We start from the raw sequence: 26,329 nt of genomic DNA on the forward strand, positions 1-26,329 counted from the left end.
AAGCTCCAGATATAACATTTCTTGGTCCTCAAAAATAAAATTTAGATACTTTTCTCTTAGACTTATAACTTGTTAGTTGGGGATAGAGGAAGTAGAAAAATGGACAAAGATTTTTTAAAATGATGCAAAAGCCAACAAGATCTCTACTTCCTTGAAAGGAGAAAAGAGGAAGGAAACAACATATGTGCAGATATTCTTTCTTGGGGTATTCAATATGCAGCTAAAGGAAAAGAAGTAGATGTTGGAACCAGGCAAACTTCTATAAATTTATAGAAAGACCAAGTTATAAATAGTGAAAAAGTTTTAACATGAAAAAACTGTCTTTCATAACAAGATGAACACAAAGCCTCAGCCACAGAGGAACTCAGTGGATGTGTGTTGAATGGAAAAAAAACAGAATCTAGCCAGCTGAGGATTTTAAAGGACATCAGTGAATCCTGGTGGGAAAAAAGTCAGCTTAGGTTGTTATATGGTATCAGGTAAACAAAATAATGCTCTGTTGTACACTTACTTTAAAACTGTTAGGAGGAGGGTTCCTGTACATAAAAGTAAACATCACTATAGGAAATCATTGTGTTATCAAAATAATCTGTATAAAAGCAAGACATACAAAAAAGAGACACTTCTGGGATCATTTCAGTTTTTGTTCATACTGAGTGGTCAAAATTATACTTGAAGTAATGAACTGTCTCAATATTCCTAGAAGATAGAGTCCCAAATAATAACGAAATAATAAAACTAACATTACTGTGTTTAAGTACTTTTTGTGTTTTTACAATTTCATACGGTATATATTAGTATTAATATTATCTTAATTTTACAAACAGATGATAGGAAAAATGAGAAATTGACAAGGTCTAAGTCATAAAGTTTTAAGAGTCTGAAAATTATACAAAAATTTCCTCCCCTGAAAAGTACAAAGAAAACCATTCCAATTTTTTTCTCTTACCCATCCTGTCTTTTTCCCTTGCTTTTTTATTCTTGCTTTCCTCACTGTACTAAAATAGTTTCAAACCAAAATGTTTAAAAGTTTTCTAAGTACTACTTTCACTGTTATTGTTGAAAACCTCCACAAATTTATTTAAAAGATTTTCATTTTTATCAGCCTTAATTTCTTCTCTCAAATTCTTCCATTTTCCTTATGTTCTAACTCAGCTGGGATGCAGGCTCACATAGACATTAAAAACTGTGCAAAGCAAACCAGAAATCCTAAGAAACTAACTCGAGATCAGAGGCGACACATTAAGAGGTGGGAATACTTCATCGCTGCAGAGGAAGTCATTTGGGACTATGCACCTATAATACCAGCAAACATGGACAAGTGAGTTTGGAGGGGTTCTTACTACTGTGCAAATGTTCATGACATGTTCTATAGGGTCCTAGATTCATAGGATCCTAGATCCATAGGGTGAAATATTATGAGTTGACAGCTTTCAAGGACATACGTGTATTGGATTTCATTTTCAAGTCAATCTGAAATTACTCCATACTCACCAAGAGAACTCAGAATGATAATAACTATAGTCATAGGGACAACAACAATAATAATAGCAGATACCACTTGTTGAATGCTTCCTATTGCCAAGCAGTGTGGTAAACCTTTCTAAGAGCTTTGCTTTAACTCCACAATTAGAAATAGCTCTTATTTATTTTAGAGATTAGGAAATGGGAGAGTTGGATTAAGAAAATTAGAAATTCAAATAGCTCTTAAACACTTGAAAAACACTCAAGCTCACTCAAGAGAGATATGCAAATTAGTAATAAACTTCTGTGGAATACTATTTTTTCACCTATCATCAGACTCACAAGTTCAGATGATATAATCTAGTGGCAAGACTGTAGGAAACAAGCTCTATTATGTATTACTGGTGGAAGAGTGAACTGGAAAACCATTCTAGAAGATAATTTGGCAGTATGTATGAAAATTACAAATGCATATATCTTTTGACCTAGCAACCCCACTCTGGGAATTTACTATATAGATTCATATATTTGCTTAGAGGTGAAATGAAGTATGTACAGGATGTTCACAGCTTCACTGTTAGTAGTAGCAAAGGCTTGGAAACAACCTATGAAAGTGAAAGTTGCTCAGTCGTGTCTGACTCTTTGTGACCCCATGGACTGTAGCCCACCAAGCTCCTCCTTCCATGGGATTTTCCAGGCAAGAATACTGGAGTGGGTTTCCATTTCCTCCTCCAGGGAATCTTCCTGACCCAGGGACTGAATCTGGGTCTCTGCATTGCAGGCAGATTCTTTACCATCTGAGCTACCAGGGAAGCCCTGAAACAACCTATAATGTCCCTCAGTGAAAGTGAAAGTGAAGTTGCTCAGTCGTGTCCAACTCTTTGCGACCCCATGGACTGTAGCCCACCAGGCTCCTCTGTCCATGGGATTCCCCAGGCAAGAATACTGGAGTAGGTTGCCATTTCCTTCTCCAGGGGATCTTCCCAACCCAGGGATCAAACCCAGGTCTCCCGCATTTCAGGCAGACGCTTTAACCTGTCCCTCAATAGGAATATATGAGTATATTCACACAGTGGAATACTAGGTATCTGTTTTAAAAAGGATGCAAACATTCTCTATACTAATATAAAAAGTTCTCCAAGAGATATTTTTTAATTAATAAGTCAAGGGAACAAGATGGTAGAACAGCAGATTTCCCTACTTGTATCCCCCAACAAGGGGTTACCACAGAAATACAAAGGAACACGAGAGACTACTACAAACAATATATGCCAACAAATTGGGTAAGTAGCAGAAAGGGAAAAGGGTCCTAGAAACATGCACTCTACCAACACCGAATCAAAAAGAAACAGAAGACCGGAACAGATCAACAAGTAAGAAGATTGAATCAGTAATCAAAAACCTTGAAACAAAAGAAGCCCACAATCAGATGGCTTTACAAGTATATCATACATGAATCCTCAAGCTCTTCCCAAATATTAAAGAGTAGGGAACACTTCCAAACTTATTTTACAAAGCCAGCATTACTCTTATACCAAAGCTAGATAAGGACATTATAAGAAAAAAATTACAGGCCAATATCCCTGATGAACAGAAATGCCAAGTTATCAAAATATTAGTAAACTGTACTAGTTTGCATTCCCACCAACAGTGTAAGAGGGTTCCCTTCTCTCCACACCCTCTCCAGCATTTATTGCATGTAGACTTTTGGATAGCAGCCATTCTGACTGGTGTGAAGTGGTATCTCATTGTGGTTTTGATTTGCATTTCTCTGATTATGAGGGATGTTGAGCATTTTTTCATGTGTTTGTTAGCCATCTTTATGTCTTCTTTGGAGAAATGTCTGTTTAGTTCTTTGGCCCATTTTTTGATTGGGTCGTTTATTTTTCTGGAATTGAGCTGCAAGAGCTGCTTGTATATTTTGGAGATTAATCCTTTATCAGTTGCTTCATTTGCTATTATTTTCTCCCATTCTGAAGGCTGTCTTTTCACCTTAATTATAATTTCCTTTGCTGTGCAGAAGCTTTTGATTTTAACTAGGTCCCATTTGTTTATTTTTGCTTTTATTTCCAATATTCTGGGAGGTGGGTCTTGGAGGATCCTGCTGTGATTTATGTCGGAGAGTGTTTTGCCTACATTCTCCTCTAGGAGTTTTATAGAATCTGGTCTTACATTTAGCTCTCTAATCCATTTTGAGTTTATTTTGGTGTATGGTGTTAGGAAGTGTTCTAGTTTCATTGTTTTACAAGTGGCTGATCAGTTTTCCCAGCACCACTTGTTAAAGAGACTGTCTTTTCTCAATTTTATATTCTTGCCTCCTTTGTCAAAGATAAGGTGTCCATAGGTGCGTGGATTTATCTCTGGGCTTTCTATTTTGTTCCATTGATCTATATTTCTATCTTTAAGCCAGTACCATACTGTCTTGATGACTGTGGCTTTGTAGTAGAGCCTGAAGTCCGGCAGGTTAATTCCCCCAGTTCCATTCTTCTTCCTCAAGATTGCTTTGGCTATTTGAGGTTTTTTGTATTTCCATACAAATTGTGAGATTATTTGTTCTAGTTCTGTGAAAAATATCGTTGGTAGCTTGATAGGGATTGCATTGAATGTAGAAATTACTTTGGGTAGTATACTCATTTTTACAATATTTATTCTTCCAATCCATGAACACGTATATTTCTCCATCTATTAGTGTCCTCTTTGATTACTTTCACTAGTGTTTTATAGTTTTCTATGTACAAGTCTTTTGTTTCCTTAGGTAGATATATTCCTAAGTATTTAATTCTTTTTGTTGCAACAGTGAATGGAATAGTTTCCTTAATTTCTCTTTCTATTTTCTCATTATTAGTGTATAGGAATGCAAGGGATTTCTGTGTGTTGATTTTATATCCTGCAACTTTACTGTAATTAGCTCTAGTAGTTTTCTGGTAAAGTCTTTAGGGTTTTCTGTGTAGAGGATCATGTCATCAGTGAACAGTGAAAGTTTTACTTCTTAGTTTATTACATACAACATATACAAAAGCTATGTAAAAATAAATTAAAAACTTAAATGTAATATCTGAAATCATAAAACTCCTGGAAGAAAACAAAACAAAGAAGCTCTTTGACACTGGTCTCAGCAATGATTTTTTTGGCTATGACACCAAAAGCACAGGTAACAAAAGCAAAAATAAACAAGTGAAGCTACATCAAACTGAAAAACTTCTGCAAAAGAAACAACAAAATGAAAAGGTAACCTACAGAATGGGAGAAAATATCAGCAAACCATGTATCTGATAACAGGTTAATAGCCAAAATATTGGGTTGGCCAAAAAGTTTATTCAGGTTTTTCCACACTGTAAAAGGAACTCATGTAATTAAGTGGCAAAATAAACAAATGAAAATAGCTTAAACTGACATTTTCCTACAGAAAACATACAAATGGCCAATAGGTATATGAAAAGGTGTCCAGCATCACTAATCATCAGGGAAAAATCATATCCTTGATGAGATATCACCTCACACCTGTGAGGATTACTAGCATGCAAAAGAGGTAACAAGTGTTGATGAGGGTACGGAGAAAAGGGAATCCTTGTATACTGTTGAAAATATAAATTGGTGCAGTCTTTATGGAAAACAGGCTTCCCTGGTGGCTCAGATAGTAAAGAAACTGCCTGCACTGCAGGAGACCTAGGTTCAATCCCTGGGTCAAGAAGATCCCCTGGAGAAGGGAATGGCAATCCACTCCAGTATTCTTGCCTGGAGAATCCCATGGACAGAAGAACCTGGAAGTCCATGGGGTTGTAAAGAGTCAGACACAACTGAGTGACTAACACTTTTACTTGTGGAAAATATTAAGGAACTTCCTCAAAAAATTAAAAATAGAATTATTGTATGATCCTGAAATTTCACTTCTGGGTATATATCCAAAGGAAATGTAGTATATACTATCAAAGAGATACCTGTACTCCCATGTTCACTGCAGTGTTAATCATGACAGGTTAAACATGGAAACAACCTAAGTGCCTACCAGTGGAGATATATATGTGTATGTATGTTACAATTATATGTGTAATAGTTGAATATTATTCAGCCTTAAAAAAGAAGGAAATCCTGCCATGTGCAATAATATGGATGACCCTGCAGGACGTTAGGCTAAGTGATATATTCTAGACACAGAATGACAAATACTGCATGATCTCATATGTGGACTCTAAAGTTGAACTCATACAAGCAGAGAGTATAGTGGTGGTTGCCAGGGGCTGAGTGGGTAAGGGGAATGGGAGAAGTTGATCAAAGTATACCAATTTTCAGTTTTAAAATGAATGAGTTCCGGAGACCTAATATAGAGCATAGTATATTTACTATAGTTAGTAACACCAGAGTTAATAACACTATTATATTCTTGAAATTTGTTAAGACAGTAGATCTTAAGTGTTATCAAAATTAAAAAAATTAGCAACTAAGTGAGGTGACAGAAGTGGTTATTAGCTTGATTGTTGTAATCTCATATACTCATATACAAATCATTATGTTGTAATCTCAGATACAAACATTTGTCAGTTATATGTCAATAAAGCCGGAAAATGCAACAAAAAATTCAAGGTATGGTACAGAATATGCAAATAGCTGCCTTTTGTTAGAGGCATGAGAGGATAAGAATAGTTATATCTGCAAGTCATATTTGCATAAAGATGCTCTGGAATTATCTACTTGAAATGAATACAAATGAGTATTTAGGAAATGCAGGAAGAGTTAGGGAAGTGGGGTTGAGAAAAAAAAAAAATCCAGAACTCTGTAGAAGCAATCAGTGCTTTTTATTGTATAGAATAAATCCACAAAATGGATAAACTCTATTATGGAACTCTGCTTTTACAAACAAACGCAATAAAAAGGACCAAGGGGGAAAGTAGTTCATGTTACCTCCCCTAAATCATTTATTGCAGTAGCTACAGAAGATGGGTGAAGGCAGTTGGTTTTCAGCTGGCACCAGGATTGGGTGGATGTTAGAAGGGATAGCCCAACAGTACAGAACTATGTTTAATAAAGACAGTAGAAACTTCCCAGAGTGGGAATGTATTCTTTTAAAGATGGAGAAATACCTGGAAAGCCAATTGCTCGTTGTTTTAGTCACTAAGTCGTGTCTGACTCTTTTGCAACCCTATGGACTGTAGCCAGCCAGGCTCCTCTGACCATGGAATTTTCCAGACAAGAATACTGGAGTGGGTTGCCATTTCTTCTCCAGGGGATCTTCCCGACCCAGGCGTAAAATCCACATCCCCTTCACTGGCAGGCAGATTCATTATCACTGAAATTCTTAGCCACCATGGGAGCCCTTAGGAAAGCCAACAGGATACTATAAATTAAGCGATAAGACATACTTAAGAAAAATTCATAGTGTATCTTATCCTTTCATCCAAGTAGACCTTTCAGTGACAGCTACTCTAGAAACCGGAGAGATAGAAAGATATAAGTAGCTGCCTCTAATCAAGGTTATGATTTCATCAATGGTGGAGACAGATCAGAGGTTTCCAGTTTTCCAACTAGAGAGAAGATATCAGGACTTTGCAAATCTCATTAAGGCTTTCCCCCCAAGAAAACTAGCATTTTATCTAATTCAAGAGCAGAACTTCTAAACATAGGGGTGTTCCCCCCATCCTATTGGGGTCTCTACATGAGAAAACTATTTAATCTTTTAAACTTTATTTCACTTTAAGAAAATACAGATCCCTGCATTTGGATAATTTCTCAAACCGAATTGGAAAACATTATAAGAAGGTTGTCTACAAACAGTACCAGGATGACTCCTTCACCAAACGCCTGGAGGATCCCAGTAGCAAAGAAGATGGGATCTTGGGCCCTATTATCAGAGCCCAGGTCCGAGACACACTGAAAGTAAGTAACAGAAATACAGAACCATGGAAGAACTTGAATAGTAAAAAACAGATTATAAGTAATGGTTATTTATTTTTTTAACGTGTCCATGTAATTTTTAATTCAAATTTGGTTTTAATTCTTTTTCATATTTGCATTTATTATAGGCTATCTCATATTACAAATCATCTAAAATAGTTGATCAGATTATAAAGGAATAAACTAAGGAGCCGATGTAACTGGGGTGAAGGATAATGTGGGGACAAAATAAAGCCAAGGATAAGTATAATGAAACACATACCATATGCTCCTATAATGTCTGCAAATTTTGTCCTAGGCTTTCTAGCAGCCAAAATAAATAGGTAAATAGGTCAGGCAAGATTCACAGTAGTCATAAAAGAAGTACAGTTTCCCCTGTTATTGAGACTTAGAGGAAGTTATCCTATGGATGCTTAAAAAGAGCATACTGTGTGATGTGGCAGATGGAATCCTTGACCCATCTACAACTTTAAATCTACAGATGTAAAAGCTGCATAGCTTTTTATTTAATTATATTTATTTTTAATTGATTGATGATTCTTTACAATATTGGTTTGATTTCTTTTTGGAGGCGTGGGAGTCTTCTGCTATCATTTAGATTTTACTCTGTAGGAGTTGTTCCACATATTCATGAGTTTTTGATGTATTTGTGTGGGGGGGGGTAGCTGATCTCCCTGCTTACTCCTCAGCCATCTTCTTCCATTTCCTAAAAGTTGCATAGCTTTTTAAAATAATGTTTCTCATTATAGCTGAGGACATAACCAAACTGAATGAAAACAATTCATCAATGTGGTCTAAGCATGTAGTTCTCTGATGATTGTCTCTGATGAAGGTAAATTTTGATATGTGTCAAGAACACTGAGTGTTCCTCAAGCAGGTTTCTTTACATGCTGTATCATGTCATCACCTTATCTTTTGGTAAGAACTAGACAGCAGAGAATTAAAAGTTTCAATCTTTGGCTAGATTCTAGGATGAATATAATCTGCAGATTAAGCATAACCCAAATGCTTTGGCAAGCAACCAAGTAGAAGACAAGATTAAGGTTCTTTTTTTTAGATTAAGGAGGCTAATTAGGACTCTTGTGCGATGAAGCTGCTTCCTTCATCTCTTCATGGGAATGAACTAACAGGATATCTGCAAACAAAGCCTATTCTATTCATTAAAAAAAATAATAACCAAAGGGCAGAAAGCCACCTTTCTCCTGTTTCTCTCTTCCTTCCCTCATTTCTGATCCCTTTTAAGTGGTCTTACAAAGTATAAAGATGCCTCATTGGAAATTCAAGATCTGGCTATTTGCTATGCCCCATCAAGAAGATGTTTTCTGGGGGACTTCCCTGGAAGTCCAGTAGTTACAACTCTGCACTTCTAGTGTAGGGGACCCGGGTTCGATCCCTGGTCAGGGAACTAGAGTCCATGTACCACAACTAAGAGTTTGAATGCCACAGTTATAAGACTCTGTATGCCTAGAAGATCGAAGATCCTACATGCCCCATCTAAGACCTGGTGCAGCCATGTACATAATAAATAAATATTAAAAAAAGGAGAAGATGGCCTCAAGGGTTTGGGAAATCTGGCAGACTGGAGAAGGGAAGGAGCAGATTCAAAGACAGATGTGGTCCAAACCAAAAGGAGAGGGAAAGGGAGATGGGGCTCAACTTGGAGAGGGTGATGTACCATGAGGACAATGTTACTTCTAAGGTCAGGCTTTTCTTTCCATTTTCCACCTTCCTATGTAAGTGGAACTGTCTCAAATGCATCTGTCAGGTGATGGGGAGAGGTTGGCCCTCACATACACAGTTATTAGTTTGCATTCACATAAAGACACAAACACACATACGTACCATCCAACAAGTAAATATTCAAAGCTAGCACTGTCTATTCTCATGATTGACCTTAAATCCTGAAATAATGGATTTGAATTAATTTTGTAGATTGTGTTCAAAAATATGGCCAGCCGCACCTACAGCATTTACCCTCATGGTGTGACCTTCTCTCCTTATGACGATGAAGTAAACTCTTCCTCAACCTCAGGTTTGAATCTTTCACGTCTACTGAATGAAACTACTGACCTCTGAGAGACTGTCATATTGTTCTACTATCCTTCTTGCCTGTTAGTATAACTTGTACCGTCAGATAGTATACATGTAGTGTGTATGCTAAGTTGCTTCAGTGTCCGACTCTTTGCGACCCTAATGACTATAGCCTGCTAGGCTCCTCTGTCCATGGGATTCTCCAGGCAAAAATACTGGAGTGGGTTGTCATGCCCTCCTCCAGGTGATCTTCCCAACCCAAGGATGGAACCCGCGTCTCCTGTGTCTCCTGCATTGACAGGCAGGTTCTTTACCCCTAGTGCCGCCTGGAAAGCCCCAGTATACATGTAGGGGTATCCTCAGAATCACAACCAAACACTGCTCACTTCAGGGATTTTGTTTATCCTGATGACTACAAAGTATGGTGTCCTTTGTTAGTGCAATAAGCGGCCTCAAGTGGACCAGTATCTAATAGCTACAAGCTATCCAGAGTTCTGGACATCTCCCAGGAGGCTCAGTGGTAAAGAATGCTCCTGCCAATGCAGGAGCCTCAGGAGACACAGGTTCAATCCCTGGGTCAGGAAAATCCACTGGAGGAGGAAATGGCAACCCACTTCAGTATTCTTGCCTGGAAAATCCCATGGTCAGAAGAGCCTGTTGGGCTACAGTCTATAGGGTCGTAAAAGAGTCACATATGATATGACTTAGAGACTAAATAGCAACAACAATTCAGAGTTCTATCAAATGGAGCTTAACATAAAAAGAATATCCCTTTCTCAGCACTGATTCTCTTGAGAGCTCAATTATTTTAAATTACTCATTCATTTTTTACTTATTTTTTGCATGAAATAATTTCAAAAATCAAAATCAATTTTGAATATATTTTCTTTTAGGCAGTAACACCATGAACAGAGCAGTTCAACCAGGTGAAACCTACACTTATAAGTGGAACATCCTAGAATCTGATGAACCCACAGAAAATGATGCTCAGTGCTTAACAAGACCATACTACAGTAATGTGGACATCACAAGGGACCTTGCTTCTGGACTGATAGGGCTTCTTCTAATTTGTAAGAGCAGATCCTTGGATAAACGAGGCATACAGGTATTTTGTCCCTGAAGTAACCTTTCAGAAATTGAGAACTTCTGATGGGAACAGCATCGTTCTCCTTGTTAAATAATGGGACTTTTGCTTCTGAAGAACAGAAAATATTTAGTAGTCCCTCTTTAGCATGAATGTAACAAGGTTTATTCCTTTAGTTACTTTATTGTCTTATTTATTTCTTAGATAAGTCTTATAAGTCTACTGGAGAAGACAAGTCTACAGTGCTATAACTGTATTTTTTGTGTTTCAAATTCCAGATCTGTCCATACTGTCTACATGATAAGCAAGTCACTTAGTTTCTTTTAATTTTTTCCTTTCATCAAAACAGTATTATTCCTTCCTAAAACTTTTACAGAGCTGTTTCAGGGCTCAGTGAGACATCACCTGGTAAAAGTGACTCTCACAAGGGCTTTGTTCACAATGGGTTCACAGATGGCTGAATTTGTGGCTTCAAGGGCCCCGAGACCTGTGTGCCTTTGGTTTCTGAGAACTCAGTGTTGTAGGTAATCCATAGGCGAGGATGTTAATCACTGAACACAGCACTTTTATCCTCCAGAGGGCAGCAGATATTGAGCAGCAGGCTGTGTTTGCTGTGTTTGATGAGAACAAGAGCTGGTACATTGAGGACAACATCTACAAGTTTTGTGAAAATCCTGAGAAAGTGAAACGTGATGACCCCAAGTTTTATGAGTCAAACATCATGAGTAGTAAGTTGGAGCACTCTTTCTGTCCATCAGTTTTTTATTCCTGTGGCTGAAGTGTGACTGTATCAACAGGCAGAGGTGTGAATTATAATCCACCCACCTCTTAGCCTTACTTCCAGTCCAGGAATTTGGTGATGAAATTACTGGGTGATAAAGAAATCTTTTTACAGCAAGAATCAGTGCTTTTTATCCTTAGACACCCTGTTGGTTTCCTGCTTCAAATACATGTGTGTGTGTCTGTGTGTGTGTATGAGTGTGTATGTGTGTGGGGGTGCACGAGTACATGTGCATGAACACATGCTCTGAGCAGAGAACAGGGTGAATAGTGGGGGTGGGTGAGGGAAGAGGCCTTGGTCAGAGGTATCTGAGGATTTTAGACTGGGTGCAAGGTGAATAGTCTTTATGCCCTGGGCAGAAACAAGTTAAATGATCTGAAGCTAGACTGTCAAATCAAACTAAGCAAAATGCAAACAGGGAGCCAAGAGTCTTGTAAAACCAATCCATGAAGAGGTTTGAAGTGAGCAGTAAAAAGTACAGAACAGAAAGAATAATCTGAGTCAGGATTCATCAGGCTTTTCTGTAATTTTAAAGTCCGTGCTCAAAGCCATTGCTATGGGAAGTCTGGGAGAAATTTCACTGAGCCAGCTGGAAGCAAACTTCTCCACAAGGGTCAGGGTCCCTTTCCTCAGAGCTGGGAGTCACTGTACTCACTTTCTCTCATAAGTAATCACAGAAAGGAGGACAATTTCTCCACAGTCTGTTCATATAATTTCAGATGACCGACAGTTGATGATTATTAGAACTGGCAGTTACCAGGAAAATAACTCTGAACAGGGAGTTAGCCTCAGCTTTCTCTGCTTAATTTCATTCTGGCAGCAAACCTGTCATAGTTCTAGACCAGTGCTGTCCATTTGAAATTATATATGAGCCATAAATACAATTTAAAATTTTCTAGTAGACATATTAACATTAAAGAGAGAAAGGTGAAGTTTGTTTTAGTAATATGCTTTATTCAATATATTGCAAATATTATCATTTAAACATATAATCAATATTAAAATTAAAGAGATTTACTTTATTTCTTACTAAGTCTTGGAAATTCAGTGTGTATTTTATACTCACAGCACATCTCAATCCAGATTACCCGTATTTCAAGTGCCCAATAGTCACTAGTGGCTCGTGGCTACCATATTAGTGCAGCTATAGACCATTTAGAAAAGCTTCCAGAATCAGGTACAAAGTAAAAACACATTAGGTCAGCTATGTGATAAGTATTTAAGAGCTCACTAGTGCCAGGCTTTATACTAGAATGAGGGTTATAGTGGTAACCCTGGCAGACATAGACCCTGCCCTCATAGAAATCATCTGTGATTTTATTACCACGCTTAGTATATAAGTAAATACTGATACTGCCTAAAAATATATCCCATTGAAAGAGAATGAAAATGTCTGAACTTGATAGCTGAGTGCAAACTAGAGATTATATAGATGCTAAGATGGAGCAATAAAAATTACAAAATATGCTAAATAGGCTTTGTTTTTAGGAATAACTCGTATTCAATAACTATTGGTTCAAGAATTTGACTTTCTTATATTATATTTCTTTTTCTCCAGGTAAAATTACTCTAGATAATATTCTAAGTTGACCCTCAGAATATCTTTGAAAGCAGACCTAGACTATAAAATATACACTTAACAAATGAATAAATAAATCAATGTGAATGAAAGGCTTTGTTTTTATCCTGACCTTTCTCCCTTGGCTAACTTTAAAGAATAAGTTCTCATTTGAAAAGTCTGTGTTTGGTGTTCAAACTGGTAAAGCTTATCCCATATAATCACTAAGACACAACCAGAGTATCATTGGGTTATAATTAGCCACATTCCCTTTTGTTGGTATAGGCCTGATGTTTTAACAGATTTCACTCTTTCAGCTATTAATGGCTATGTACCTGAGAGTATACCCACACTAGGGTTCTGCTTTGATGACACCGTCCAGTGGCACTTCTGCAGTGTGGGAACCCAGAATGACATTTTAACCATTCATTTCACTGGACACTCATTCATCTATGGAAAGAGGCACGAGGACACCTTGACCCTTTTCCCCATGCAGGGGGAATCCGTGACTGTCACAATGGATAACGTTGGTAAGACTTGGATGTTTAGAGGGGATCCTCTGCTCAGCCTGGTCTGCTGCAGCTCTTCAGACCACCACACTTCCTGGGCTTCTCTCTCTGATCCCTGGCAGGCTTTCCTTTCAATACTATTCGTGATTTCTATTGGGGGAATTGATTACTCAGATGGGTCCAGTCCTTTTACATGCATTTCTATCCTTCGCTGGGCTAAGTGAGAAGCAAAGATATAACAGTAAAAGGATCAGGCATGACTTTGAGGAGAAAGTGTGAGCATTCAGCCACAACGCATTTCTTTTATCAAAATTCCTTTTTCAGCTTTTTAAGGTGGTCATCCCACACTAGGGTTAGCGATAATCCAATACAGTGCCTTAGAGGTGGGCTTCACAGACAGCTGTGTCATGGGCTTTGGAGTTCATCAGACCCAGGTTCAAAACCTGCTCTGCCACTTAATATCTGTGTAACCTTGGACAAGTTACTCCACCTCACTGAGCCTCAGTTTATTAATGTGAAAAACAGAACAATAACACTTTACAGAGTTGCTCTGACATTCATTGTAATATGTGCCAAGTGCCTAGGACTCAGTAGACAATCAACATGTTATATCTATGGAAGACTTGCCAGGAAATCGCATACCATTTCAAAGAGATTCAATATTGTCCTGGATCCACTTGAATTATTTATTCCTTAGAAATATCTAGATGTTTCTTATTTCTTGGGAAACAAAAGAAACAAGATGTTTCTTATTTCTTATTTTATCATCTTTCACCTAACTTCAGCTCTCTAACAAAATGTGCAACTCACAAGAGCTTTGATATTCAAAAACCATTTCATTCTTGAGCTTCCCAGGTGGTTCAGTGGTAAAAAAAACCCTCCTGCTAGTGCAGGAGACATAAGAGACCTGGGTTCAGTCCCTGGGTTGGGAAGATCCACCTGGAGAAAGAAATGGCAACCCTCCAGTATTCTTGCCTGGAGAATTTCATGGACAGAGGAACCTGGCAGGCTATAGTCCATAGGGTCGCACAGAGTCAGACATGACTGAAGTGACTTAGCACACACTCACATTTCAGTCTTGATTCATCTCTTTTTGAATATATTCTAAAACAGGGACTCTCAAACCATTTGTGCTGAAAGTTTTTTCTCCCTAATCTGCACTGACTAATACTTTGGGTCCATATTCTGTCAAATGAGATCAGTGTGCTGATCACATGGTTGGATGTCATGGAAATGTCAGATTGCAAAAAGGTTTCCTATACCCTTTCCTCTCGATTTCATTCCTTATGTCACTGTAGAACAGTAACCAGCAGTTCACAGATCAGTTGTGGTCCACAGACCATGGTATCCCTGATGAAAGTTCACTGGAAATTATCTGCTACAATGGACTGTAGGGTTTTTAATATCTTTTTCTGTCCTCAGAGTTCTCTATTCTGTCTGTCTCATTTTTGTAGGAACTTGGATGTTAACTACCATGAATTCCAATCCAAGAAGCAAAAAACTACGGCTGAAGTTCAGGGACGCTAAGTGTATCCGGAATGATGATGATGACTCCTATGAGATTATATATGAACCTTCAGGATCTACAACCATGACTACAAGGAAAATGCATGATTCTTCAGAAATCGAAGATGAAAATGATGCTGACTCTGATTACCAGGATGAACTGGCTTTAACGTTAGGACTTAGATCATTCAGAAATTCATCACTGAATCAGGAGAAAGATGAGTTCAATCTTACAGCCCTAGCTCTGGAGAAAGACTCCGAATTCATTCCTCCAAGTGCCAACAGAGCTCCTGGCTCAAATTCTTCTTCCCCAAGTCATGTTAGCAGGCTTATTGCCAACAACTTTGCAGAACATCTGAAAACTCTTCCGCACCTGGAAGACCCTGTGACTGGTCCCCCACTAGAAGACACTGGCTTAGAGAAGAACTCAGCTCTCAACCCGCCCATGGCAGAGCATTCCAGCCCTTATTCTGAAGACCCTAGAGAAGATCCTCCAGTCTCAGACGTCACAGGGATAAGCCTACTTCCATTTGGCAAAGGATTCCAAAATAAAAAACCTGCTAAACATCAAAGATTCCAGGCAGGAAGAGGCCAGGCAGAAAAGCGTAAGTTCTCCCAGATGGAATTCCCAAGACATAAAACCAGGACACGTTTAAGCCAAGACAACTCTTCTTCTTCCAGAATGGGGACCTGGGAGGACATTCCCAGTGATCTGTTACTCTTACAACAAAAGGATCCGTCTAAAATTCTGAATGGAGAATGGCATTTGGTTTCTGAGAAAGGTAGTTATGAAATTATCCAAGATGCTAATGAAAACAAGACTATTAATAAGTTGCCAAACAGCCCCCAGAATGCCTCAAGGACTTGGGGAGAAAACATCCCTTTCAAAAACAGTCATGGAAAGCAGAGGGGCCACCTGACATATTTGGTAACTAGACGTAAACCTCTAAAAGAAAGACAGGATAGAGGAAATAGTAGATTGAAGGAAGGCCTTCCATTAATTAGGACACGAAGAAAGAAAAAGGAAGAGAAGTCTGCATACCATGTTCCTCTATCTCCAAGGAGTTTTCACCCTCTGAGAGGAGAGGTCAACGCCCCATTTTCAGACAAAAGACATAATCATTCGTTGTTACTCCATGCGTCCAATGAAACGTCTCTTTCCATAGACCTCAATCAGACATTCCCCTCTATGAATCTTAGCCTTGCAGCCTCACTTCCTGACCACGACCAGACCTCACCGAATGACACCAGTCAGACTAGCTCCCCTCCAGATCTTTATCCGACAGTGAGCCCAGAGGAACACTATCAAACATTCCCTATTCAAGACTCTGATCCAACACACTCTTCTACAGCCCCCAGTAACAGATCTCCTCCCGCACAGCCCAGCCAGATACCCAATTATGACCTAAGAAACAAGGCCATCCCTACTGATGTGAGTCAGATTTTCCCTTCCTTAGAACTCGAAGTCTGGCAGACAGCTACCTCTCTAGACCTCAGTCAACCATCCATTTCTCCAGACCTTGGCCAGATGGCCCTTTCCCCAGACCTTGGCCAGGAGTCTCTCTCTTCAGACCTTGGCCAGACAGCTCTCTCTCCAGACCTCAGCCTGGAGTCTCTCTCTCCAGACCTTGGCCAGACGACCCTCTCTCCAGACCTCAGCCAGGAGTCTCTCTCTCCAGACATTGGCCAGACGACCCTCTCTCCAGACCTCAGCCTGGAGTCTCTCTCTTCGGACCTTGGCCAGACTGCCCTCTCTCCAGACCTCAGCCAGGAGTCTCTCTCTCCAGACCTTGGCCAGATGGCCCTCTCTCCAGACCTCAGCCAGGAGTCTCTCTCTCCAGACATTGGCCAGACGACCCTCTCTCCAGACCTCAGCCTGGAGTCTCTCTCTTCGGACCTTGGCCAGACTGCCCTCTCTCCAGACCTCAGCCAGGAGTCTCTCTCTCCAGACCTTGGCCAGACGGCCCTCTCTCCAGACCTCAGCCAGGAGTCTCTCTCTCCAGACATTGGCCAGACGACCCTCTCTCCAGACCTCAGCCTGGAGTCTCTCTCTTCGGACCTTGGCCAGACTGCCCTCTCTCCAGACCTCAGCCAGGAGTCTCTCTCTCCAGACATTGGCCAGACGGCCCTCTCTCCAGACCTCAGCCAGGAGTCTCTCTCTCCAGACATTGGCCAGACGACCCTCTCTCCAGACCTCAGCCTGGAGTCTCTCTCTTCGGACCTTGGCCAGACTGCCCTCTCTCCAGACCTCAGCCTGGAGTCTCTCTCTCCAGACCTCAGCCAGCTTGATCTCAAGCAGACATCACCTCCTCTAGATCTTGATCCGACATCCAGCACTTCTGAACCTAGTCAGTCATTGCCTCTTCCAGAATTTGGTCAGACTTTCCCTTATGCAGATATTGGTCAGATGCCATCTCCTCCACCAGATTCTACACTAAATAACACTTTTATACCAGAAGGATTTAATCCACTGGTTGTAGTAGGCCTCAGTAGAGATGATGGAGATTACATTGAAATTATTCCAAGGCAGAAAGAAGAGAGCAGTGAAGAAGACTATGGTGAATTTGAGTTTGTAGCCTATAATGACCCTTACCAAACTGATCTTAGGGCAGATATCAACTCCTCCAGAAATCCTGACAACATTGCAGCATGGTACCTCCGCAGCAACAATGGAAACAGAAAAAATTATTACATTGCAGCTGAAGAAATATCCTGGGATTATTCAAAATTTGTGCAAAGGTTTGACCAGTTCTTATATTTTCATTTTTTCCACTAATGTTAAAAAAAGTAATTACAACAGTTTAAGGAGATGATTTTAGACAAATCATACTAAGTATAATTTAGTTCCCCTATATAGTGCAACTTGGCTTATACTGTTTCCATTGTCAATTCCAAGATAAGCTTTTCCACTTCAGGTGACATCTGGACAACAGAAGAGCCATCACTGTGAGAAGTCTTTGATATGCTGTATTTAAATCAGCAACCTCCTCTTTCTTCTTTTCTCATCAAAGATGTTTCTACTCCTTCTTGCTCCAGTGCAGAGCCCAGTCTATCAATGTTATTGTTGTTTAGTTGCTAAGTCATGTCTATCTCTTTGTGATCCCATCGACTACAGCCTGCCAGGCTCCTCTGTTCATGGGATTTCCCAGGCAGAATACTGGAATGGGTTGCCATTTCTTCCTCCAGGGATCTTCCCCACCTAGGGATCGAAACTGCATCTCCTGCATTGGTAGGCAGATTCTTTATCACTAGCACCACCTGGGAAGTAACTTATCAATAGCTATAGGATAATCAATATGATTTCACTGAAGTTGGCTTCAAATCTAAATTTGTGATGTAGAAATCTCCTTTTATTATTACTTAACAAAAACATTTTAAAATTATTTACTGATCAGTATGAAGTATACACCATCTTGGTGAAGATTAAGTCAAATTCCATGTGATTTCAGTAGCAAAGGTCAAGGGTATAAAGTAGCTTAGAAGGAAAAAGCAAGTTTATACCCTTGATTGAGCCATTCATTAGATTATGATTCATCTTGATTGGAACTTTTATTTTAACTTGGTTTATAGCATCACTCAGTTAATAATTTTGTGTGTGTGTGTGTGTACTCAGTCATGTCTGATTCTTCGTGACCCCATGGACTGTAGCCCGCCAGGCTCCTCTCTCCATGGAATTCCCTAGGCAAGAATACTGGAGTGGGTTGCCATGCTCTCCTCCAAGGGATCTCCCCAACCCAGAAATTGAACTTGCATTATGTCTCCTACATCGACGAGCAGGTTCTTTACCACTAGTGCCATATGGGAAGCCCAATAACTCCTTAATGAGGACTTATTCTCTCCTAGGCATTGTGCTAAGTGCTGAGACAATAAAAGAGAATATAAACGCACATGACTCCTGCTCTGATGAAACTTGTGTCTAGTTGGGTAGGTAGATATGAACCGAGTGCTCATATAAATAAGTGTAAAAAAATAACCATGATGAAGATCAATAATGAAAGGTGATCGATGGCGATATAAGAAGTGGGAAGTCTGACTGGAAAAGTGACATTTGAGTTGAGATCTGAAAATGAACACGAGGTGGAGAGGGGAGAGCATTCCAGACAGAGAGAACAGCCTGATGAAGGCCTTGGGGAAGGAGAAAGCCCTAAGACTGAAGGCCTCTGTAGCTGGAGCTCAAGATGAGGGTGTGTGCTAAGAAAGTGTTTGGCTAGCTCTGTAGAGATAAGATACTACTAGGCTTTGTGGGCCCTGGGAAGAATTTTGATGTTTTTCAAAGAGCAGCGAGAAACCCTTCAAAAGTTTTAAGCCACTCCTAGTTGACTGGGATATTTGCAGTCTTTTTAACAAGGAGTTACACCAAATGGGCCCCAAGATCCACTTCAGCTCTAACATTTTAGGGTTCTAGCCACTTTTCAACCATAGAGTTGAAGGAATTGATACAATTTTGTAAGTGGATTGACTTACAATAGAGAGTTTTTAATGGATTGACATGCATTTTTTAAAGTTAGTTTTCATTTTAATTTGCTCAAGTGTGGAAAACCACATTGGACTGGGTTCTGTATTCTGGGATGACAATATAGAGAAAGAAGAGAAAGGGGTACAAGAAGCAACTACAAATTCTTGGGGATAGCTGATGACATGGTAGCTGATGGCCATATTTATACTGTCCAAATATAGCCCATAGCTTTCACAAAAGCTAGCTGTTACCCTAATAAATTAAAATCAAAGTGCAACTAGAGTAAGCAAACACAACACATGGTGTGAAGTCAGAGAAATTATTTCATTAATATGGTGCCTGACATTTCCATATTAAAACTCTGTGAGTTTGAGACTTTCTCCTGGGACTTCCTTTTTAAATGTAACACCCTTTACTATACGAGAATAACTAGTCTATCCGGAGATTGCTAAGCAAGTTCCTGAGGGAGTAAGGTTTTCTAGAGTGTAAAGAGATGAAACCAGTTCCTTCAAAACCCCATGTGTGTTGCCTGGGAGAATCCCATGGATAGAGGAGACTGGCCAGCCACAGTCCATGGGGTCACAAAGAGTCAGACATGACTGAAATGACTTAGCACACACATTCATTTATGTTTTAGGGGACTGTATACCATGCTTAGAGTCTGGAAGAATGGGATTAATAGGGTAGCAAGACTAGAAAGAAGGCAGAATGGGATTCTCTAATGATGGCTTGTATTGTATAACAAATACTATGAGATTCACGGGTGAGCTTCTGGCCTGTTTCCCAGACTCTTGGAGAAGGAAATGGCAACCCATTCCAGTATTCTTGTCTGGAGAATCCCAGGGACTGTAGCCTGTCAAGCTCCTCTATCCATGGGGTCGCAAGAGTTGGACACAACTTAGCGACTAAACCACGCAGATTGTAGGGAAATTTAAGATTCAGTAGGAAAATCTGATGTGCTCTAGCCTCAGACTGAGTTGGTGAACCACATGCAGAATAATGTGATTTGGCAAAAGCAAATGTGGGGAGAGTGGCTACTTTCAGAATATAAAACACCCACCCATCCAGTGGCCTTTACAGAAAGGTGACCCTTTATATCAACTGACCATTATCATCTGCCTGTCCCAAACCCTGGCACTATTCCATTGCATGACTTTCTCTATTTTTAAAATTAAAATCTGCTATGCTGATATCTGATTATATTTGTCATTTATTAATTGCAGCTGTTGCTGTTCAGTCGCTAAGTTGTGTCTCTTTGTGACCCCATGGACTGTAGCCCACTAGGCTCCTCTGTCCATGGGATTTTCCAGGCAAGAATACTGGATTGGGTTGTCATTTCCTCCTCCAGGGGATCTTCCCAACCCAGGGATCCAACCCATCTCCAGCATTTGCAAGCAGATTCTTTACTGCTCAGCCACCTGGGAAGCCTTATTCATTAACACATAAAATAAATATCTGCTTACTATTTGCCAGGTACCTTGCTAGGCACTGGAAATAAAAATTATAAGCAAGCTAAGCACAGTCCCTGATCTTATGGGGCTTTCACTCTAATGGTAGAGTCAGATTTTAATAGATAATCTCACAAATAAATAATATATAATTTATTATATATACTATAGAAACCCTATAAGAATACTACAGGGGTTTACTATATATACTACAGTAACTTTGTAAAAATTTAGGGAATTTTAGAGAGAGATTTGATCCAGTCGAAAGGGTCATATGAACTCCGGGAGTTGGTGATGGACAGGGAGGCCTGGTGTGCTGTGATTCATGGGGTCGCAAAGATTCGGACACGACTGAGAGACTGAACTGAACTGAACTGAACTGAAAGGGTCATTGGGGGATATGCTTAGAAACAATATGTGAGATGGGAGATAAATGATATTTACTGGCTTATATATTTAGTCACTTATATTTAATTCATTTGCTCATCAAATATTTTCAAATATCTTGTTTATACTAGACGCTTTGTTCAGAAACAGAGAATTTCCTCAATTCTTTGAATGGTCTTTAATTTGTTCTTTTAAACAAATGCTATTTCATTTCAGTGAAGACACTGATGATGTTCCAGAGGACACCGTATACAAGAAAGTAGTTTTCCGAAAGTACCTTGATAGCACTTTTACCAAACTTGATCCTCAGGGGGAGTATGAAGAGCATCTTGGCATACTTGGTCCAGTCATTAGAGCCGAAGTGGATGATGTTATCCAAGTAAGTTATCTTTTGAGCATTGATAAGATCATCAGAGGAATTTCCAAAAGCACCAGAGGGTGGTAGAGATGGATGTGGCAAGAAAGCTATAGGTGACTTACTTATCTTCTAAAATTAACAAATAACTACATTTCTTTTCAAGACTGCTTACCAACTCACTTGCCACTCTTCAAGAAAAAAAAGAAATGACCTCACGATTTTATTTCTTCCCCTACCAAGTTTCTGTTCATTCTATATGGGCCAATTTCATCTCTCTGAAGAAACTTTCTTTAATTCTCTCAACCTCTCCTAAACATTCAACTGAACTGCTCCTCCCACGCATTCCCACCAAATCCCATCCATACTTTGTTTACAGTACTTTTGCTCCAGATTTTTAACTGGAATTCACATGTGCATATCTCTTTACACCAGTAGCTTAAAATCTTATTGTGAGTAAAACCAAAGCCTCATTCATTTTCAGATCTGTAGCACCTATCTTTACCATTTCATTTGTAGATAATCTTTCAGCCTAAAAACAAACCTGTTTTGGTGTTTCTGGAGAAAACTACATGGGCCCTATCTCATTGGATGGTTGTAAAATTAAATAATACACAAAAATTACTTTGCAATTCCAAGCATTCAATATATCTTAGATTCAATTGAATAGCCATCCAATTTAGCCCATAATGCTGACATTTTGGGGACTGGGCTTTATTAAGCTTAAATACATTTGTGAATCATTCCTTTCTTTTTAGGTTCGTTTTAAAAATTTAGCATCCAGACCATATTCTCTTCATGCCCATGGGCTTTCCTATGAAAAATCATCAGAAGGAAAGACTTATGAAGATGACTCTCCTGAATGGTTTAAGAAAGACAATGCTATTCCGCCCAATAGCACTTATATATATGTATGGCACGCCACTACACGATCTGGGCCAGAAAACCCTGGATCTGCCTGTCGGGCTTGGGCCTACTACTCAGCAGTGAACCCAGTAAGCATAGCCATTGAAAATTTTTGTTGTTCCCCTAAGTTGAGTCCATCAAATGGAATGTCATGATTATTTCCTAGTAAATATCTGTCCTGCTTTCCATGAGGCATGTGTAAGGATCAGGGTCCACAGTCAACTGCTACCAAAACCAGGGACTCTCCGTGCAGATCTTCAGAAGACAGTGAGAAGCGTTTGTTCAGTGGAAAGGAGGAAGGATTACTTAAATGGTTAGCCCCAGTTAGAGTGACTGCCTTTACAGGGGAAGATGTTTATCTGCAATTTCCTTGAACAAGTATTAGCTTTCTCCTGCTTTTTCTTGTTTTTAAATAAAAGAACTATAAATTCAAGACTCCCCCAATTTGATGGTGATAGAGAGAGCACAGACTTAGATTTCAATTTCTATCCTCACTTACTGTGTAGCCCTAGGAAAGTTACTTGATCTCTCTCAGCCACAGTTCCCAGAGTTAAAAATGAGGCAACAGTACATAGCATGTGGAGTAGGCAGTTGGTAATATTTGTTCAATCAATGAATTTACTTTTTATTGTATAGGATTGTTGTCAGAATTAAATAAGATACTACAGGCAAAATATTTAACCTAACAGATGCTCAATAAATAGCATTTATAATAGTATCCCTATCATTATCATCACCATAATTATTATTACTACCATGTTGAAATAAGGGATTCATCAGAGGAAGGCAATATGAGCATCACAGAATTAGACAATAAATATCCAGGTTTATTAAGCTATAATTCATTTATAATCTTCAAATTCAGAGCCTCTGAGAAGGTCTCCTTTTCAACAGGATCAGTGGTTGTCAGAAGAGCAAAGAAAATCGTGAGAAACCGTGAATGTGTGTTGTCTGCTCTTACTGTCTTCCAGGAAAAAGATATCCATTCAGGCTTGATAGGGCCTCTTCTGATCTGCCGAAAAGGGACACTTCATAAGGAGACCAACATGCCTGTGGACATGAGAGAATTTGTCCTACTTTTTATGGTCTTTGATGAAAAGAAGAGCTGGTATTATGACAAGAAGCCCACAAGGTCTTGGAGACGTGCATCCTCAGAAGTAAAAAACTCCCATGAGTTTCATGGTATTTTCCTCTGACTTTGATCTCATCTCTGAACCAACTTATTGGGTGACAGTGATTCCTGCCCACGGGTCTTCTCAAAATCAGACATAAGATGCTTCTGTGGAAACAGGAGTGCTAATTAAAACCAGAACCTTAAATGTCTATGAGGCTGATGTTACCTGGCAGATGACAGTGTAGGTGAAAGAGAGCAGACAAAATCTGAAAGATAGCACACAAGGCTGCTGCAAAACAAACCCAAACAAACCAACAAAAAGCCACTGGGCTTCAGCTGGTAACATAAATTGGAAAGGAATTAGTATTATTCTGCAATTAAACAGTTAATAAATCTGTTTCTTGATCTCTAAAGGACCAATTATTTATGTAGAAGTGATCGCCCACACATACTTCCAAAATAAGAATGACTGTCATATTTGTAACACTCAGCAGTTCACGGGTGGAACTCAAAGAATATGAGAAGAAAGTGATTGAGGAAACTGGGTAGCCAGGTAATGGAGGAAGAGTGCCAAGACAGCATTTGGGTGGGAAAAGAGGGAAAAGTATATCTACTCTGAAATCCATTTGGGAATTTAGTCAGTAAATTGTCAGTGGAATTACAGTTTTAGGAAAAGGCAGAATTTAGGATATGGTGAACAACGATATCCTAATTAGGATTTAGAAATCCTAAATTTCTAAAGAATTTAGGAATTAGAAAACAAATGAAGATCCTGTTTTCAGAGTTTGATGAATAGAGGTGATTGCTATGAGATTTCTGATCAGGAAGGTCCTGTGCTTTGGGTGATGGGCCAGTCATTCAATGTAATAGGAAAGAAGAAAGTTGCTATTGCTTCAAGAATGAAAAAAAAAAAAAAAAAGACATTATAAGCAATATTCAATTCACTGCCACCTCTCCCAGTCAGTCATCAAGACTAAGCTGGTCTATGCTCCCTCTCCCACCCTATTTACATACTCAGGCTACCCCTTTTTAGTTTATTTTTCTTAATTAAACTTCTACAATTGTAGAATTCAATCTGATCTCACCTGAAAGGAAACAATATGATTTACAATCTTCCCCAAAACCCCACCCTCTAGACTCTGCTTATCACATAAGGTTAAAAAATTCTATTATGCAGTCTGGAATAGAGTCGATTGAGAGTTGACCAAGAGACTCCAGGCAGAGCTTTCTTTATTCTCCTACCATCTCTAGGCCTTTCAGCCCAAGGTTCTTGGTCTCAAGGTAGGGAGCACATCCTCTGAAAACCTCTCAATCCAGTGGGAAAGTATAGACTGCAGAATCAGACAGGCTGTCTCATGGCTGCCCTTTACCTGCTGAGTACCCTTGAGGCCCTGCTTCCTGATTATTCAAGGAAAGACTAAAATGCATCCTGTTTAATTTTAGTTTTAAATGTAATGTCATCTGAATTGCTGTAATTTGGTAATCTTCCACTGTCGAACTTATCAGGGTATTTGATAAGCAGACCACCTATGCCTGGTCTCTGCAGTATGCACTAAGTAAATATGTGTTGAATTAATAAATGAATGAATGAATTCTATCACTCAGCTAAATTCAGCAAATGTTTATTGAGCACTTGCTACTTTGAGCATCTTTTCTTCTCTATCCTGATGTAATGGTTTGACCTAATAACTGCTGGAGATAACCTTTATTCTTAGGAGATCTATTCACAGAAACTAAGATCAGGAGGTGAGGCTGATGTTATGAGGATATAGACAGGTGCTCTCATACCTGATATAATTTTAAGGGGGCCAAAATGATCTCAACTCTTCTCCCTCCAAAAATTCATTTGCTTGGTTCCTGAAATTCCACAATAGTTCCTTTAACTTCAGAAGAATAAACAACAACAGTTACCACCACCACCAAAACTTCCGTCACTTCATTCCCAATTAAGTGCAAGGTGGCCCTAAGCTTTATCATTAAAATTTTATATGTATTCTTTTTTAAGATGACCAGGTTTATCAGATGCTTAAAAACATACACACTTCAGTATGGGGAGAGTTGATAAAGTCTGAGAACCCTGGACATCCCAGCTGGGAAAGGGGCAGAGGAGCACTCAGACAAATGAGAGGGTAAACATGAGTCTCTAAGGTTGGTGGGTCCAACAAAGATAAAGTGCAACTTCCTATCTTGGCCTGGAACTCTCTCTGAATTTCGGAGACCTTAGGGTGATACACTGCATATCCCCTTACTTACCCTCTTTTCTCTAAAGACTAGAGTTCAGTTATCTGCCCATATTAGTCCTTATCTTTTAAGTAGCCCAGGAAAATTCATATTATAAATGTAAAGAATAAATGGATAAAGCACAGAACAGGAAACATGTACATTTGAGGAAAAGAGTGATAAACTGCTTGGAAAGGGGACTCACCCACACTTCTGCCCCAGGCTGGTGTGAGGAGGAGAAGTAGTTCTGTTTCAGTCTCTCACTGATATTAGGAACTGTAGGAGGTCCCTTACTATGCCTGGGCAGGGTTGGGGTGGGGGGTGGTGGGCATGCAAGTAATAAAGAAGATGGGTGGTGAGAGGGAGGCCCTATATTTCCTTACCAGCCTCTCTCCTGGTAGGCACCGATTTCTAATTGACTGCAACTTTCTGTCCTTTCAGCCATCAATGGGATGATCTACAACTTGCCCGGCCTGAGAATGTACGAGCAAGAGTGGGTGAGGTTGCACCTACTGAACTTAGGCGGCTCCCGAGACATTCACGTGGTTCACTTTCACGGCCAGACCTTGCTAGAAAACGGCACTCAACAGCACCAGTTAGGGGTCTGGCCCCTTCTGCCTG

General features: G+C 39.5%; 1 protein-coding gene across 2 annotated transcripts in view; it reads left to right on the forward strand.

The window, feature by feature from the left end:
- Nucleotides 1–26,329, forward strand: part of F5 (coagulation factor V) — a 78,320-nt gene that overhangs the window by 35,322 nt on the left and 16,669 nt on the right. The window contains exons 7-17 of one of the 2 annotated variants that reach the window (XM_088845483.1): nucleotides 1,156–1,321; nucleotides 7,158–7,335; nucleotides 9,286–9,385; nucleotides 10,278–10,489; nucleotides 11,046–11,196; nucleotides 13,125–13,337; nucleotides 14,771–17,561; nucleotides 21,330–21,492; nucleotides 22,227–22,463; nucleotides 23,346–23,556; nucleotides 26,150–26,329. In XM_088845483.1, the coding sequence (XP_088701609.1) occupies nucleotides 1,156–1,321; nucleotides 7,158–7,335; nucleotides 9,286–9,385; nucleotides 10,278–10,489; nucleotides 11,046–11,196; nucleotides 13,125–13,337; nucleotides 14,771–17,561; nucleotides 21,330–21,492; nucleotides 22,227–22,463; nucleotides 23,346–23,556; nucleotides 26,150–26,329 (4,602 nt within the window). Of the gene's footprint in view, nucleotides 1–1,155; nucleotides 1,322–7,157; nucleotides 7,336–7,568; nucleotides 8,186–9,285; nucleotides 9,386–10,277; nucleotides 10,490–11,045; nucleotides 11,197–13,124; nucleotides 13,338–14,770; nucleotides 17,562–21,329; nucleotides 21,493–22,226; nucleotides 22,464–23,345; nucleotides 23,557–26,149 lie in introns of those variants that run through there. The other variant, XM_088845484.1, reaches the window with a different exon arrangement.

The sequence above is a fragment of the Moschus berezovskii genome, chromosome 17 (assembly GCF_049115385.1).
Source record: "Moschus berezovskii isolate FMDL1 chromosome 17, NW_MosBer_1.0, whole genome shotgun sequence".
Lineage (NCBI taxonomy): Eukaryota > Metazoa > Chordata > Mammalia > Artiodactyla > Moschidae > Moschus > Moschus berezovskii.